This window comes from Buceros rhinoceros, unplaced genomic scaffold (genome assembly GCF_000710305.1).
Source record: "Buceros rhinoceros silvestris isolate BGI_N320 unplaced genomic scaffold, ASM71030v1 scaffold17119, whole genome shotgun sequence".
Classification (NCBI taxonomy): Eukaryota; Metazoa; Chordata; class Aves; order Bucerotiformes; family Bucerotidae; genus Buceros; species Buceros rhinoceros.
Window position 1 is genome coordinate 4,117 of NW_010432286.1, and position 18,072 is coordinate 22,188.

The 18,072-nt window shown below is 41.4% G+C and overlaps 1 protein-coding gene across 1 annotated transcript in view; it reads right to left on the reverse strand.

The window, feature by feature from the left end:
• Positions 1-246: 246 nt before the first annotated feature.
• The window catches only part of CALCR (calcitonin receptor), a gene marked incomplete at its 5' end in the record, with an annotated part of 67,202 nt that continues 49,376 nt past the window's right edge, over positions 247-18,072 (reverse strand). Inside the window, 5 exons of the mRNA XM_010143723.1 lie at positions 247-468; positions 7,743-7,784; positions 13,043-13,261; positions 15,654-15,720; positions 15,823-15,883. Of these exons, the coding sequence (XP_010142025.1) occupies positions 247-468; positions 7,743-7,784; positions 13,043-13,261; positions 15,654-15,720; positions 15,823-15,883 (611 nt within the window). The remainder of the gene's footprint in view (positions 469-7,742; positions 7,785-13,042; positions 13,262-15,653; positions 15,721-15,822; positions 15,884-18,072) is intronic.

Below are 18,072 nucleotides of genomic sequence, written 5' to 3' on the forward strand. Positions count from 1 at the left end.
TAACACAGCCTGGTGGGCAGGTCAATATTCACGCCCTGCTGCAGCACACAGGAAGAAATGCTATTTCCAAGCCCGCATCAGAATCCTTCTATGCCATCGCTTTCAGAGGCTGACGTGATTTGAATGTGATGTGTCCTTTCACCTTGCCCTCTCCCACAGCAGCTTAGATTTCCATGCTACCATCCTTCTCCCCACTTTGTTGACAAGCAAAATGTGAAATGATGTATTTGCGATGCTGGTGCTGAGCTAGGCAGACGTCTCTCCAGATTTTAATGCAACAAGTTCGGAGTCCTCTCCATATCTTCCATTTAACTGTTCATTGTTGGAATCATGATGGTACAGGTAAACAGGGACCTCTGTGATAGATGTTGCAGTGTAGGAGGTAGATCGTGTGGAACAGTGCTCTCGGCGCCTTTGGCCCCACTGGGTTTTGTACTGTGTCCATTGCCGCTTCAAAGCTCCTTGTACCTGTTAAAGAAACACACAGTTAGGGTGAGGCATAATCTAAATCCCTATAACCGAAGACATTTTAAAATACGCTGCAGGAAATAGAAGAAAAGAAGAGAAAAGAGGAGAAGGAGAGGAGAGGAGAAGGAGAGGAGAAGGAGAGGAGAAGGAGGAGAGGAGGAGGAGAGGAGAGGAGAGGAAAGGAAAGGAAAGGAAAGGAAAGGAAAGGAAAGGAAAGGAAAAGGAAAGGAAAGGAAAGGAAAGGAAAGGAAAGGAAAGGAAAGGAAAGGAAAGGAAAGGAGTGAAAGAAAACTCCCTCCCTGCCCACTCTATGGCAATAATTAGAGATTCTGTAGTTGTTGCTGCTTGTGAAGAGATGGTATAGGTTAGATGTTTCCATAAGAGGTAAGCGTTAACAGATTGCTGCTTGGGAGCACAATAGAAGAAGGAAGAGAAAGGAGGCATTGGGATTAAAACCCATCTGATGCTGCAGCTGGATCCTTAGTCCTAGAATGATTAATGCCTTGTGACACCTGAAGAAACTTAACCTTGAGTAAAACTGGTCATGAATGGCAAAACATAACTACACATCCAGAGCTTCCCAGGGTTCATTTTGCAGGAAGAAAGAGTTAGAGAATTAGTACAACTAAACAAGAGGTTTTTCTTCTGGTAATTTGAGAACAGGTTCTCTGCTGGCAAAAAAAAATTAGCATTGGTCACAGCCCCCTGTGTAGCAGAGAATGTCAACCTTTTGACATTCATCTTCTGGGAATAAAATATTGGCGTTAAGTGATCTTATATACAGAACTAAGATATTACTTAAGCTATTGAGACCTACCAGGAAATAAGTAGCCCTTCTCCAGCTGCACGTTCAGGCGTGATGGCACTTGCTAGCATTGAGACACGGGCAGGGAGTGGGCTCTGTTCATTTAAATCAGCGATTCTAACCAGCAAAATATGAGAGTAGGAGCAGTTTGCTGTTTAGAGCAGTCTGCTGTAAATGAACACCCCTCCAGACAAAGGCAGGTGCAGGTGAGGCACTGTGATGACAGCAGTGTCCCAGCTTCTGTGCTTCTGCTGGTGTAGACGCTGTGTCATTTTTGCTCGGGGAGCAGACTGAAATCACTCTTTAGGCTCTTTGCAGAACAGTATCTTTGATTCATGTTGATGAATCTGAATGACTAATACATACAAAGTCTCCAAAATTCTAATCACTCTATTAATATGTATACAGTAAAATGTTATCTACTCACCACCCACAGCCACCTGTAAGAAAGCTGTTTCATGCCACATAAGCACAAGGCTTCATAAGGAATTGCTATGAATCTGAGATATTTATGAGTGTACGGTGGGATGATACAGCATGCCAAGAATAGATACTTCAATTGCTTTGGCTTTTTATTTTTAATCCAAGCCACAAGCCAAGGTATGAGGGTTGATGCTATAAATCCTTACTTGTGCAAGTAGATGTATTGACTTTGGTATGACTACTTTCTTGAATAAACAAACGGTTGCTGGACTTGTCCTTTGAAACTAACTGAAAACTATATTCATGCCCAGTTTCCAATACTAACTCTTTTTTTTGCCCAAGACAATGTAGTTAAGAGCTCTTTTCATTTGGAGAAGTGTATTGCTGACATATAAAGAAAGCAAAAGGCAGAATGTAGGTTAATTAGATATCAAGCATGGAAAAGGCATATGGTTACAACAGAACTTTACTTACTGGGGCTGTAAGCAAAACTTACTATGCCAATATTGAGATTGAAAGTGAAATGGCTGCGCGCAGGGATGTTTCATATCACACCATCACAAAAGTTTATTAGTGAGAAAGAATTACTGCATGACAGAGTAATGCAGCTGTAGCAGGTGATATTACACATATTACGTGTATTACATATTGCAGGATATATTTATTATACTGCAACCCATGGCCAGATGCAATGAGGATAATGCAGAACTCTCGGATGTGCACAGCAGCTCTGCCTGCCTGTCACTATTCCCCCAACACCACCACCATGGTCATTAGTGCCGGTAGGCACTATGCACCTCTAGCCATTGCCTCTGCCCCTATGTATTGAGTGTGTTTGTATTTCACAGCAGTTAATCCATTCGAATTTATCTCAGCATCTTTACTGAATGTGTGAATAACATGCTTTTACAGCCTTCCTGTCCCTTTCTTAGCGCCTGTCCCCTGCACCTTGCATAGACCCCAAGGCTTTGATCACTCTTGCATGGGAAGAGCTGCTCTGAAGGTGATGAGCTCCTGCTGAGCTCTCAAACTGCTCTCAGTTGAACTGGATTCTGATAGGCCACCAAGAGACCCACAGGTCTGTTTGGTTAACATGGCTAACTGAAGAGAGAATAATAATATACCGAGTCTTACCAAGCCTGCCATGAGGAGGTTATAGGTTTTTTCTCAGAAGGGAGTGACACTCAAATTATACGTATGGTCAGGGAGCAAACAGGCACATCCCTTCCTTCAGCCCATGATTGGAAGTGCCATTACACAGGTTTAAAATGTTCCATGGAGCAGCAAGAGCAAGAGGTCAAACCAGCTGTGTTTTGTTTCTCTGCTGAACTGCTGGCCTGTACAAGAATCTGTCCACAAACAGATAATTGATAGTACAAGTTGCTGCACTTGAGTAAAACAATGTGTTAGCCTAGATTTCTGCTATGATTCCAAGGATCTCAGATGATCATAATTCAGTGCCAACTAAAACTATTCATGCATGGTTTTTAGATGTGTAAGCAGCATTACTGAAAATCACATGCACAGCCGTAGGGTTTAAACGACCAAGGAGGCTCCTGGGGACCTGTAGGGGCAGGGCGATGCCTGCTGTATTTTCTACTGTGATACTGGATGGAAGAAAGTAAAGTTTCAAGAACTGAAGAATCTGAGTTTATTTACTCTGCTTTTCAGGACGTTAAAGATTTTTCTGTTCTCTATTAGCCACTCATGCCTCTCTGGCATGCAAGATATATGACTGTTTTTCTTTCAGACTCTCCATTTTGTTGTTCAGCCTTGCAGTCTAGAAGCAATCTCAGGCCTGGAAATACGGTCTGGTGAGCAGACTATTGCAGAGACCTGTTGTTGGACAGAGAAACTACAGTGCTGCTGGACACTGGTATTTTACATGAAAATACAGAAGAAAACCTGTCATTTTAAAAATCCAAAACAAATCCATTGTTTATGTGTTCTTCCACATGAATGCAGTCATCAGAACAGCTTTGTATTACTATTTTCGCATTTCTTTCTACAGATGGGCTCATGGTACTCAAGTGAGGTTGGTGAGGTAGTAGGTAATGAATGCAATATAAACCGCTGTCAGGTGGTACCGAGTTCAACATTGTTTGTCCTGGCTAAACTTCATGTGTTTCAGCCCTGAAGTTAAATATTCCAGTAGGAAAAAGTAAATCCCAGAGTATCCAGGCTTCTGTGGTACTAAAATTAATCTCCTTGCCCCACACTGAATTTTCTCATGAGAAATAATTTTGTGCTTTATAGCAGCAGATGCATACTGCAGCTTGGAAACAATCTCCTGCCATGGCTGAAGACTAGACTGTGGCTTTGGTCTATGTCCTACTGCACACAGCAGGACTGTTATCTCAACTTACTTCTCTTAGGCAGCCAAACTCAGACCAGTGCTCCTTTTGGAAGGACCTAATATCACCTTGGCATTAGCCTGTTCCTGTTCCTCTACAGGTTTTTTGCCTTATATGCTACAGTGGGACTTGGAGGAAAAGGGTAATAAACCTTTCATCCTCTCTTCGGGCACAGCCCACTGCAGCTGGTTGAGTACATAAATTTGCTTGATGTTTATTGGTAATATGCTGATGCAAGTTGCACCAAAGTGTCTTGAGTCTGTATTGGAGAGCTGTCATCTTTCACTCTGCCCACTGTGGAATCACAGAATCATAAAATGTTTTGGTTTGCAGGGGATCTTTAAACGTCATCTAGTTCCAATACCCCTGCAGTGAGCAGGGACATCTTCAGCTAGATCAGGTTGCCCAGAGCCTCATCCAACCCGACCTTGAACATTTCCAGGGATGGGGCTTCCACCACCTCTCTGGGCAACTTGTGCCAGTGTTTCACCACTCTCATTATAAAAAATTTCTTCTTTATATCTAGTCTAAATCTCCCCTTTTTAATTTAAAACCTTTACTCCTTGTCCTATCACATCAGGCCTTGCTAAAAAAATTGTCCCATTTTCTCATGAGCCTGCTGTAAGTACTGAAAGGCTGAATAAGGTGTCCCTGGAGCCTTCTCTTCTCCAGGTTGAACAACTCCAGCTCTCTTTATCTTTCTTCAAAGGAGAGGTGTTCCATCCCTCTGACCCAATCCAAAAGGTTCATGTTTTTCCTGTGCTGAGGACTCCTGGGCTGGACACCATACTCCAAGTGAGGTCTCAACAGAGTGGAGTAGAGGGGGAGAACCATCTCTTTCACCCCGCTGGCCATGCTTCTGTTGATGCAGCCCAGGACACAGTCGGCTTTCTGGGCTGTGAGTGAACATTGTTGGCTCATGGCCAGCTTTTCATCCACCAGTAGCCCCAAGTCCTTCTCCTCACAGCTGCTCTCTATCCCTTCAAGCCCCCAGCCAGTAGTGATACCAGGGATTGCCCTGACTCAAGTGCAGGACCTTGCACTTGACCTTGTTGAACTTCATGAGGTTCACACGGACCCACTTGTCAATGGGAAATTCTACATGGTAAATTCGAAAAATGGTTTCCTTATTGTCTAGTAAATAACATTTCCTGTAAGAAAATAATGAGGGTTTCTCAGCATCCCTGCCATTGACCGTGTTAGTCTGCAAGTCTGAAGCAGACACAACTTTGAAAATGGGTGTAATGCTGAAAAGCTCCCAAGCACCAACTGTCTGACACTGATGAATGTCTTTGATCAGCCACTCCACCAAGGAGCCATTAATCCTACATGCAGTCTGGAGCTACCCAGAGATAGTTAAGCCATCCATGTGATAATTTATGGGAGTAATAATGTAGAAAACTGGAAGCAAAACTTCACCATCAGATTAATTTTTATCTCATTTTGGGTATCATTCCTTCTAGATATATCCCCCCAGTGATGACTCGCTGACAAGTCAAGTATCAAAAGTGGATATCCAGATAAGAGCTTTTCACAAGGAAGAGGTCCTTTTACTGTGGGCTGCCAAATGTGTTAAAAAGGCTTTCAGAAGTGACTAGGGGTTTGGTGACTGTTGCTGTTATTCATGATTTGCATCTAGACTGTCCATGTAAGGAATGACTGGATGCCATTGCTGCTTCCTAACAGCAGCTGAGTCAATGCAGAAGTGCACAAAGTGTGGTGTGTCTCTGAGGCCGGATGTCTGAATATCATGTATGAATATGGTGCACTGTCTTAATCCAAAGATATTTATTCTGAATTCTAAATTAAGTGTAATACAATATTTAATGAACAAAAAAAAGAGCTGTGTATTTATTTTAGATTCTTTTTTATTCCTGGATTGTATCTTTTGGTTTTCCACCTTTCAAACTATAGGCTAGTTCATATTACAGGTAAACTTGTTCATTCCTTGCAATCTAATTTGGAATTAAATGTACATACGGTCTGCCATGATGTTGGCAAACAGATGCTCCGGATATATTCATTCATTCTTGCATAACTAGAAGATTGTATTCCTGGAGTTGTAAAGGTGGATATGCTTTTCTGACACTGTGACACTGCCAAAAGTACTTTGGAATTGGAGCGATTTCATGCCACATATCTAAGAAACAAACAAATTTTAAGACACTTCATGTTTTCAGTGCATTTTCTTGCTGCCTTTCCTCATTCTTAGCATTGCTACAGCCTTTAATCTAGGCACAAATCCTTATGATCTCGTTAGAGGTGGAGAATTACAGAGTAAATGACCATCTACACCAAAGCTACAAAACATTACACAAATTTGTTTTGCAAGATCTAATCTGCAAAAAATAGAAGCTGATGCAGGAGAGAACAAAGAGGGAAGAAGACAAGTGAGGACACACTGAAGCCTGCCTTTACATAGTTATGCAGTCATTCCTGTGCGGAGAGGATGTTTCAAAAACTTCCGGGCTGGTCTCTTCCTACCAGGCTGAATCAGAAGTCTTTCTATGTTTCCAGGGCGTGGAGACTGGGCTGGGCCAGAAAGTGTCAACACTTAAGTAAGGAGAAAGGTGATACTAGACTGCAGCTTCTGGCGACAGAAATGTGATAGGAAAAATGCTGCACGTCTCTCTAACTTTGTATAATTGGACCCGTGAAACCATGAACTTCTATAGTGTGATCTTTACAGCTATCATTTCATGTTAGGTTCTGGTGTCATTAGCTCTTCACATTTTGCCATTCTCTTCTATGACCCCTGAGAATCCACGCTACAGAATTACAGCAGGAGACCTCCAGTCTTTTCTACTGTTGCATTACTGAGTATTAGCATCACAAAGCTTGCACTGTTTCTAACTCATTTGCTCTGGATTCAAAATTAACTTTTTAAAGATCTTTTTAGCTTTGCTAAGATACGTGGCATTTTATTTTGCTATGGCTGAATGCTCCTGATGTATTGAAAAAGCATTTTTTTGCTAACTATCTTGGGAAAATGGCTTGCTGTAGGAATTTCAATGGTTCTTGACATAAATTAACCTGCCACTTTTTTTTGTGAGAAAAAAATAGTGAAATGGACCTAAAACCAGCTGTAGTATATAAAATATTGATTCAGCTGTAAGAGAATGGGAAACATCTTTGCCTCAAGGTGTTTTATTTCTTAGTTACTACACGAGAAACACAGACTTTAAAAGGGCTAGCACTAATCCTCAAAGGAGTGAAAGTATTTGCACTCTTTCAGGCTACTCTGCTCTGACAGTGCTACCAGGGATGACATCTGCCATAGGTATGGGGCTGAATGCAACACACGGCTCTCCAGGACAGACCCCCAAAGATCCCCACTGTTTCTTGTGGGGCACTGAGGTCATTCCCATTATTCTGGGGCAGGAAGGGAAGTAGAGCATTTTCCCCCTTTTCTTAGACCTCTGTCTCAAAATTGCAGATATAGGGGGAGAGTCTCATGCCTGTACCCCTGTACCTCATTTGGGGCCATCTGTTTTTTCCTGGATCATCTGCTCAGAGATAATCAAGTTGCACTCTGCACAGAGCATTCAAAAATGCACACTGCTGCTTGTATATAGAGAGTAAAAAGCAATTTTCTGTGGTTCCAAAGTTTGTAGCGTGACATGCTTCATTTCTGCATTAAGGAACAACACATATTTCAAGTTCTGCTCATTTGCTGTATTTCAAATGCTTACCTCACCATTGAAGAAGCAGAATATAGTTGCCACGAGTAAGCCCTAACAGAAAGGAAAAGAAAAGAATTTAGAGATCAGAATATATAATTATTTTTTGGAAATCTGGACTTGATGGATACAAGATAAAATCATTAGTCCACTTCCTCTGCATCACAGACACTTCACCCAACCTCCCACTCTTTCACAGTTGCATTATTACACTGATCATCTTTTCAACATGTTTTACCATTTTATTCTACTTTATTAGCTTTTATAGATTATCTATTTCGCTATGAAGTTATTTTTTGTACAAGAGTCCTAGAGAAGTAAGATTAAATGGTATGTAAGGTAGATATATATTTTACTTACAGTGGAGTACCACACAGCCACTGACTTTGCTGAAGAGAGGGTAGAGGAACTGCGTCCTGCATGCTGCTAGTCATTTGCCAGAGTGCAGTTACCTAGTTAAAAGTGTCAGCCAAAGAGAATCCAGCTGCCCCAGGAAGGTTTTAAATTGAACCATATGTCAGGTTTAAGCGAATTTGTATGTGTGGCATCATGATGGATGGAAAGGATGTGGAAAGAGGTCAAAAAAAGTGGTCAAAAAAAGGAAAAAAAAACCCCACAAGTGAGTTAGAAGGCGGAGGGGTGGGGGAGGGGGGAGGCAGAAAAAAATGAAGAGAGATTGCAGATCACAGCTTGGCCCTAAATTGCTTAAAATTAACTTCATTATTGCCACAGTTGTTCAGGTAATATTTCACTACTGCTGCAAGATTAGAGAGGGCCAAGGCAGGAACATGAGGTGGGAAAGTGAAATCAATGAGAGAGAAAATACACACAGAGCCTGCCATTCAGAATCATGTAGTTACATTGGTCCATGTCCTAACTGCTCTTACTCTTATTAAAACAGAATTCCACAGCATCACTAGGAAACAAATACCTTAATTTCAAATTATTTAAAGCAGTTATTATAAACTAAACATACGGTTGTTTGTAAAATTGATAGGAAAACTGCAATCCAATAGCCCTTGGGCTGCTTTGAAGCCATTTCCGCCGTATCTTTTTAATAAATCCTCATTTAACTGATTACTGGTTAAATTGTAACTAACACTTTGTAAAATGTCTTGGACTCTCAAGTGTGTATTTGGATGACAAACACAAGGTAAGCCATTTTAACAAACTGCTTATATATTAGAGATACACAGACTGGTTTGAAGATGCACTAACCACCTGAGTTTTGGCAATTATTTTACTCCAATAAACTTTCTCTAAAGCATAATTTGTAATTTGACATGACATCATAATGAACACAGAAAAGCACGTGTAAGGAGGAGGAAGAGTAGACATAGTAAGAAAAAGATTCTTCTCATGTTTCAGAAAAACTGTGAGTATTGTAAAAAAAATCCCCAGTATACAATGTGCAATGCACAGTCACCTGTCCATGAGCTCTCTTTTGAGAAATACCACAATGCCAATCAAAACCTTACACCTCTAAAGCAGGACTTTGTGAGACGACAGATTCCTAAATAACAAATTTACGCAAGGGCAATAAATGCATCACATCCCAGTGGCTGATATTGATTGTCTCCTCCGCTGTGTGCACTACATCAATTTGCACAGTCTTGCAAAACCTCTGCTGTTGAACCACATGGGGCATGGTTGCAGCAAGGGCCTTGCTATTTTGGTAAAGTATGTTTTTATTAACAGCAGTAGCCACAGTGGTTAATGAGATTGATCTTGATCTCTGGGAGAAGGGATGCTCGATGGACGGCCCACATGAGGCATGGCAGATACAAAACACAGCAGGAGGAAAAAAGAAGCAGAGAAATTTTTCTAAGTCTGTTCAACAGCGACAGTGTTTAGGAGGGATTCGGGAACTGCAGTTCAGCTAAAGGCAGAAATTGAACTATTGAAATGATGCCATTTTTAACTCCTATGATGCATTCTGCAATTGCTCTACTTTTCTTCTGTTAGAGAGCGTAGATCCCTTAACTAGCATTTTCTCCAGACAACTTCTGACAGAAAAGCTAAAGAGGAAGCTGTGTTGATGCCACAAATCCCTTTCAGTTGCTCTTCTGGTCTGGAGTGAGCTGCAAGCAGATCTGGCTCCTTGTTATTTCGAGACCATGCATGTTGTACATCTGGCTGAAGAAACTATTTCATCTAGTTTGTCTCACGTGTGTCTCATATGTCCTTCCACCAGCAATGGCCTTCTGGGCTCTGCCATCTATACTTCTACTTCTGTTTCTATTTCTTCCATTTTATGCATAAAGTTTTGCCCATAATGTAGAGAACTATTGTTATCTTCACCTGTAAAGCTACAGAGATACCATCACCAGACACCAGATTTGTCTCTTTGGAGACAGGAGGGTTTGGCAGGATGATAATGTTACAGTGGGTCTTTTAAAACATGTGACAGACTGGATGTAGGTTGATTACTGCACGTAAGGCCCACAGGTTACTTCTCCTATCTCTCTGACACGTGCCTTCCATATTCTTTCTAACTGCTGCTGGTTTTTGCTCAGGATGCAATTTTCATTGAGGATGAGCTCTCTAGGTCAATTCCATATCTTTGTCGTTGCATGGAGTTGTTAAACCGACCCGTGATACGTTGTCTGCTGCCAGCAGGATAACATTGCCTGTAGTATTGAAGGCAGAGATGACAAATACATTTATTTTGAGATTAAGGCCTATAATGACTTCTTCTGAAAGTCTTTATTTCTGCAACCATGTGAAGACCAGACCAATGTGCCTTTTGGCTGAATCTTGCCTTAAGGATCATTCAGAGACAGCAGCTTACAGACTTTCATGTACCTTATTGACACTATGGTGAGCTTTTCCCTGTGGGCAAGTGCCTACACTGGTCCAAGGACATTCTTTGCTTGACAGGTAATTAATTTGCATCTCACTGTCCTAGAAGACATGAGTGTCTTGAAGAGAAGTTTCAGAATTTTGACCAGGTTAAAAAGAAACAAGCAAAAAATATCTATGCAGATACTGCAAATTTACATGGGTTTCTGATACTCCTGTTGTTTTTCTTCTAGCTTGACTCCATAAAATCAAGAAAGCATATATAAATATGCTTCTTTCTGAACATGTCCATGGCCTTAATTTCTGGCCTAATTACACACTGTGTTGCCATTTAGCGGAATGATATATTAATTACAGATGGTAGAATATGATGGTATATATAATTGTATAGATGGCCACAATATAAAAAAATAATTTTGTGAATCTGCATGGGCTTTGGTACATGTCCATTCACTTCTCACTTCTAGATCTGAATGGACAGGGAAAAAAAACTAAGCGTGGCAAAGGTTCTCCATAGATGTACTTCCCATTCCCATCTCACTTCACTCAGCAAAAAGAGCTTTGAAAAAAAGATGCTGTGCTCCTCATCATCTTTGTTCACAGTGCATTCATACAGCATCTCTGAGGCAAGTGACTGCATTATAAAGTGTTCTTTTATGTCAGGTAAAAAAAATTAGCAAAGTAAAGAACATGTCTGTGCAGTTTCTGCTGCTACTGATGTGGGGAGATTGTCACAAGAGGGCTGAAGATGGCAGCCTGTCTGCTGCAAAATGATCCCATCAGCCAAAGTTCACATTGTGCTTCTTCACCTCCTCTCTAGTGGGGGTTTCATAATTTTGTACGTGAATTTTTGCTACAAATATGACACTTTATAATAACCAGCTTTCAAAGAACCATCTTCCTCATCTTTTATTGGCTCAAAATATTAGAAAGTTTTGAGATTACTAATAATGCAAAGAAAAAGAAAACAGGAAGTTGAAAAAAAAAGCAAAAGTGCTGAAGTCATCAAAAGCAGTCCTATGACCTTACTTTGCACAGAAGGAGAAAATGTTTCTGTCTGGTGTGTCATCACAGAGAATATTTATTTCCTTTAAATGGAGAAGTGGATGGAATGAATACCTTCTAAAATGCACTGTAATACCTCTATTTTTAAGAGGCTACTTTTAAACGGGTTGATTTTCTTCTGAGTAAAGCTGCATAAAGAGTTAAATTTAAAACTTGTAAGCAGAGTGGATATATATGTGGCCCAAACCCATGTCTAGAAGATACAAAATACTCTTTACAGAAATAAGGCCCCTATCAGCTGGATCCTTCAGCCTGGCAGGGCCAGTGCTGCAGTCCAGAGGGTGCTGCTTAGAAGCTGCTGTGTGACACAGAAGTAATCTTAACTTGCAGAGAAATGAAACTGATCATTCGCCATTTAATAGAAAAAAAACTCTTTGCCAGTAAAAAACAAAGCCCTTGTGCTAAATAGCATTTTAACTTTTCATGGGAGACAGACTTGAGCATTTAGGGACACAGTCAGCAAGGAATTGAGAAGTAACTTTAAAGGCTTGCTTATTGCTGTTGGTTTGGGAGTATTTCTCCACTGCACCAAGCAGTCCTCCATGGCTAAGTCTTCTCTGGCACAGCGACAGCGCCCACTGTGCCCCATATGGATTTACATGTGGGGCTAACTGATGTATCATGAGGTTATTGCATTTTTCTACTCATTCTTTTTTTGTGAGGCCTCTGCTATGGACCGCTGTCAGAGATCAGAAGCTGGGATAAGGGTTGCTGATAGCAGGCCCTCTGACAGGAGCTCAGCACCCTGAATCTCTCTGCAGCCTGGGACCTCTCAAAAGATGCTCAGCGGTTCCCTATCCACAATCTGCCTTTCCTAGTCAATATGGGACTGAATGTATTACAGTTAGTAAACCAGATAACCAAGCATTTAAAGTAATTTAGGTTTGTTTTGCCTTGTTTTTAAAAGAAAACAAACCAGACTATCTGAATGATGCTGTATTTTCAAAGCATTTATGAAATCAGAATGTCAGTCTTACACTTTAATTTAAACTGCCTAATAATGGAATTTTAACTCCTATATGAAGTTTGATTACCACAGTCTTTGATTCTCTGTGATGGCGTTCCCTCTGTAGAACAGCTTGCATACAGCTGATTTTAACACTAACCTCACGGCATGAGTTTTGGTCAACTTGAGCGCTTCAACAGAAATCGTGCTGAAGTGTAAAAGCCCTCTGTGAACTCAGTTTTCTCCCCTTAATTTAGAAATAGTGCCATCTGATAATTTTTGCTGTGTTTTTCATTGTTTCCTCTATCTTATTTTTATTCTATATGCAGCAGTGCTGCTCTTGCAAAGACATATAATCCAATAATGTGAAGGTGATTGGAAAAGAACATTAAAACCACGGTCATGCTCAGTTTCAGGGTAAAACAACAAGCGACAGCATCTTTGGCTAAATTAACAGCAAACACCTCACCTAAGCTGAAGTTGCCATTATATAACATACCTGGTAATGCATTAATATATGCATGATGTAATCATATATTTCTCCAGCAAGTCGGTTTTCTGGTCTCCAGGGAATAATAACAAACTGAATTCCTAGCAAGGGCACCAGGATTAAAGTGGCTCTGACAGCTTTCATATACATGTTGGACTCAGCACGGTGGGTATCTCTTAGCTTTGTCACCAAAACACGGACGATGTTAAGCAAAAAGAAAAAATTGACCTGCAGAAGCAAAGCCATTTTAGGTGAAAGCATTCAAAGTAAACAGATATTCAAAATAAAAACACAGAGCACATAAATGGCAGTAAAATTTAACTTTCTAGCTTTATCATGGCTCATAATGGGCAGCTGCTTAGGAGTCAGGACTTGGAAAGTACCTTGAATGTCTTCAGAGAAGAGATGTCAAGCTGCTCAACTTGCTTACCTTAGGAAGCCTGCATGGATATTTCAGGCAGGCAGGGATCAGTCATAGGAAGCACTGGCTGTTTTGACACTGATGTGGGCAAATTTAGGATTTCCAGGGAACAATTAATCTCATTTTTATGTCTAAAGTCTAAATGGGATGAATGAATATTCCCCTAGGAGTAACCATGTCTCCCTCTGAGTCTGAAGGTCACCTAGGTATTTTGCTTTGGGCTGCACTGAAGATCTCTGTACCCAGGTGAGACAAAACCCAGCTTGTCCCTGGGCATACGGAACCTATGGGGACACCCAACTTCTCTGAGGAATGTGCTCCAGCTTACATGGGCCAATACTTCAGGCTTGTGTATGAGAAGGGGGGCAAGGCTGCTCTTGAGAAAAACCTAGGCTAACCCTTGCCTCCACCAGACTGCATAGACCCCACAGTACACTACTCACAGGTAAAAGTTAGCGCTTGCTGGCTCAGGGCAGAAACACCAGATGCTTCAAAACTTTTGGCCCTGGCCTTATGGTTGGTGATGGCAAGTAGCTCAGCATCTCATCTCCTCAGTCATTTCTGGAAATCTGACTTCAGCTGTGAGTGTTCAGCATATGGAAACCTGCTCTTGGCCCTGACTTCACAGAGTACTCCTTGTGGGATGTACTGAGCGCCTGCAGAGGAACAGGGCGGGACCTGTGCTTCAGAACCTCAATAGACTTTTTTTTCAGATGATTTTTAAAATAAGTTGCGTAACTTACATAGATATTTTAATAGCCCAAATTCTATAAATAATGAGAAACTTCAGATGAATCTTCACAATAAAACATGAAACAGCAAGCTTTGTTATAGCATTTCATCACTTCTTAACTACTAAGAGACCTTTCTGTTGTTTTCCATTTGTGCTCTAGTAGAAAAAAGGAATAATAAGTGACTTCTGAGGTTCCATTCAGCATCAGATTTAAACCTTATTCTCCATCTACTCTGACTTCAATCACTCTGCCTAACCTTCGCATTTAGAATTTCTAAAAGTAACTGTGAAATGTGGAAAAAAGACTTTACAAAAGTAAAAATTCTCAGCACTTCTGAGACAGCCTGTCACAGTGGGATTTTTGTAGCAAACCATGCATGACATTCTGTAGACACTGACATCTTCACAAGGAAAATGGACTGGAAATGGCATCAGCACAAGCTAGAAATTATAAGGCTTTATTTTGAAAACAGTTAAAGATTGCTCTTTTTACACAAACCCCCCCAGTCTTTCCTTAGACTTGTGTCTAAGATGTACCGGCTTAGAGCATGGTGATAAAAACAAAGGTTAAATGTACTCTCCTAGAAGTTAGTCGGTATTACAACAGCAGAAGCAACCAAGATTGAACCAGCAAATTCACAATAGATGTGATTCCATGGCAGACTGTCTATATGGCAGGAAGGAATGGGCTTCTTCACACTGTTGATGTGCAAAACTGTTTCTTAAGAAATGGTAGGAAGATTTGTAGGTTTTCCAGCTATTAGACAGAAAGTTGTTTCTTTATGCAAAGGTGTTCCCAGTATGCACCACCTGACCAATTTCCGAGGTGTTTGCCAAGCAAGAGGCGGCTCAAAAGCTGAAAGTGCATCTTAGGTGACACACTGAGGTGAGCTTGGGGCTTAGTTCGACTAAACTCCTTTCTGTGCCTTTCAGGAAGATCAGGGCTACCATGTCAAACAGCACCACTGCCATATGAGATGCTATACGTATACACATTGCTGAGATGCACTTTGAATCTTGTTCTCCTATTGAGACAGCCCAGTCCAGTTCCTTCCCTGGACTAGATTAGCCTTTAGACCATACCAGTTCAGTGACCAGTACAACTCGTGCCGAGCAACCAGTGTGCACTGGGCACACCCCAGTTAAGGCATAGCTAAATACTCCATGGATGTCACATAAATGCAGGACATTTGTCATAAATAAGTTATGCTGGGAGAGAGTGACCGTTCTGATTTTCAAAAGCAGTTAGCAATTCTGTTTTCCTCAACATCTGATTCTTTACTGGGAGGTCCCTTTATGGCACTTGTTTTTGAAAAGTATTGCGAATCTGCCCTTGTAATACTGAGTAGAGAAAAACTAGCTATTTCTGAGTTTTGATCAAAATAAAGTACAGAAACTTCTATTCTGTACAGATTAGCAGCATTTCTATAAAAGATAGAACTGTGGATAGCAAACAGTATTCTTACCAATAAAGCTGCCATTACAGGTCCATGAACAATATAGAGCAAGTGTGTTTCGACACTCATCCAGCAGCTGGAGGGGAAATACACCATTAAAATTTATTATTAACTCAGATAAAATGTGTTACACAGTTAAATAATGCTGGGTTTCTTCAAAAACAGGCATGCTACTCACTTGTCATTGAAGTATCTGGCTCTTGCAACAGCATGGATAGATGCTGGCAATAAAGGGAACCCTGAAATGATTGAAGCGGTAGATTAGTCTTGGTATTTTTTTTAGATAGAATTTCATTTGTCACACATACTAGTTAAGTCTCTTGTCCACAAAACACATGTATGTGAAATCATAGCTTTCAGGAAAGAATTGCAATCCCATCACACCCAGGGCCCTAGCATTATCTTGATGGTGAGATGCAAAAGGGAATAACATTCAAGGGAGGTCAAAAAGGAGAAGCAAAGCCCACAGGCCAGGCTCTCCTGGGGTATTGCAAAGCTGCTGCCAGGTTCCTCCATGCTGCTGCAGCTCATGTGAGAAAGGGTGTGAGCAGGCAGCGTGGGAAGGATGCAGGGATCATTTGGTTCCCAACAGAGTATTCCCTTGGGAAAACCAGGGACACTTGTTAGAATCATGCAAATCACTGTTGAGTAAGAGGGAGGCACATTAACCCACATGCCAGATGATGAAGCAATAAACAACAAAGTGAGGAGTTGCTCTTTTGGAGCCTATGGCAAGAGAAAATGTTTGGAGCCAGGAGGGATTTGTGATACCTGCTGCAGGTTCCCAGGCTCTGTGCAGCCAAGCCCACCCCATGCAGCTTTATCTCACCAGGGAGTGGGACTGTGGATAACATAAATCTACATCTGACTTAACTGTGAAGCCTCAGTTGCTCTGACAGGGAGCTGACAGGAGCAAATCTGTACCTGGCCAAAGGCTTGGGAACACGCCATGCTTAATTAACTGGAAGCCTCAAACTCTTATTTCCAACCCGACAATCTGGTCCACTCCGGCCCATCTTCCTTCAGCTTGCTTGTATGTTGTGCCCCTCTCCAATAGGCTACAAACCTGGAGCTGGGGAGTCTGAACTGTAATAGTGACCCCAGTCTGCACAACCTTACACATACAGAGAGCTGGCCAGTGAGGAGATGATCTACTGCCTTGTCAGTCCTGTGCACAGACATCTTTGGTAGTACTGCTGCCTGTTCCCCATAAACTATGGACGTTTCTTCTGAGCTTTGGCTATTCACGAATCAAAAGTGAAAATGTGAGAAAATGTCCTGCTGATACCGTCACAGAGAAAGAACATGGTTCCTTGTTTCTTTGGGTCTTAGTGATTTCAAAAGCACTTTTAGAAGAGACAGAGAATCCTTAGCCAAATTCTGGGGAAGGCTTATGTCACAGCACAGGGGAGTCAATGCTGGAGTGAGAAAAAGGTCAAAAAAGTAGGGCACTCTGATGTTTCCAGGTATCTTTGAGCAACAGCTACTTTATTGCCAAAAAAGTTCTTACTGCAGTTTACCTTGGGAGGACAATGCAGCTGTGGGATTGGCTTCTCCTTTGTGTATTGTTAGAAAACGATTACTTGACCTCTGGCTGCAGAATGCCTGTTTTGGGTAATGACGCATGGAAGAACAACAAAAAGCTCAGAACAGAAAGAAAGGAGCTTCCAATTTCAGGGCAATCTTATGGGATTGACAGTTTGAGAAAAACCTTTTGATCTGGAAATGGAGCAAGTCTGGACCAGTTTTGCTGATAGACAGACTGAACTGCAATTTTTAAGTGGCTTTTCTGTAATAACAAAAATTGTTCATCTGAAAGCTCTGGCCTGGACTATCACAAGGTAGAGCATTCCATGTGATGCCAAGGGACCTTTTTTCTTCTGTTAAATATATTAGCCTAGAATATTTGGCTCAACAAACTCATAAGCAAATCTTAAAAATGCAACAAAGTTTTCATTAGTCAGTTACAGGGTAAGAAGCTCATGACTGTCTATTGCTCAAATTTCCAGCTGCAGGCTGGAAGGGCTTTTCTGGGGCTAGAGGTTGCTCTTCTGTTGTAAAGGGCCAAAAGGCAGAGAGTTTATGAGAAGTGGAGCACCAAGGTCTGTTGGGTCTTTGTTGCACACATATCACTCCAGGGGTCCCACATGGTGAGGAGTGAGTGACACAGAAAAGGTCTTAGTGCAGCCAAATTTTTTATTTGGCTGCAGGAAAAGGTATGACATATCCCTTTAGGTCACGCCAGGTCCTTTATGGCACAAACTGGCAGTTACGCTCAATAGTATTTCCAATTGAATTTAGAAAAGGCACTCTGTTTCAGCACTGTCCCAATAAATGATTCCCTTTTCACTCTTGTGTTGATGAAGCTGCCTGAAGGAGACAGCCAGAGAGGACTGGAGCTGGATGCATATGTCTGATACTGCTTTCT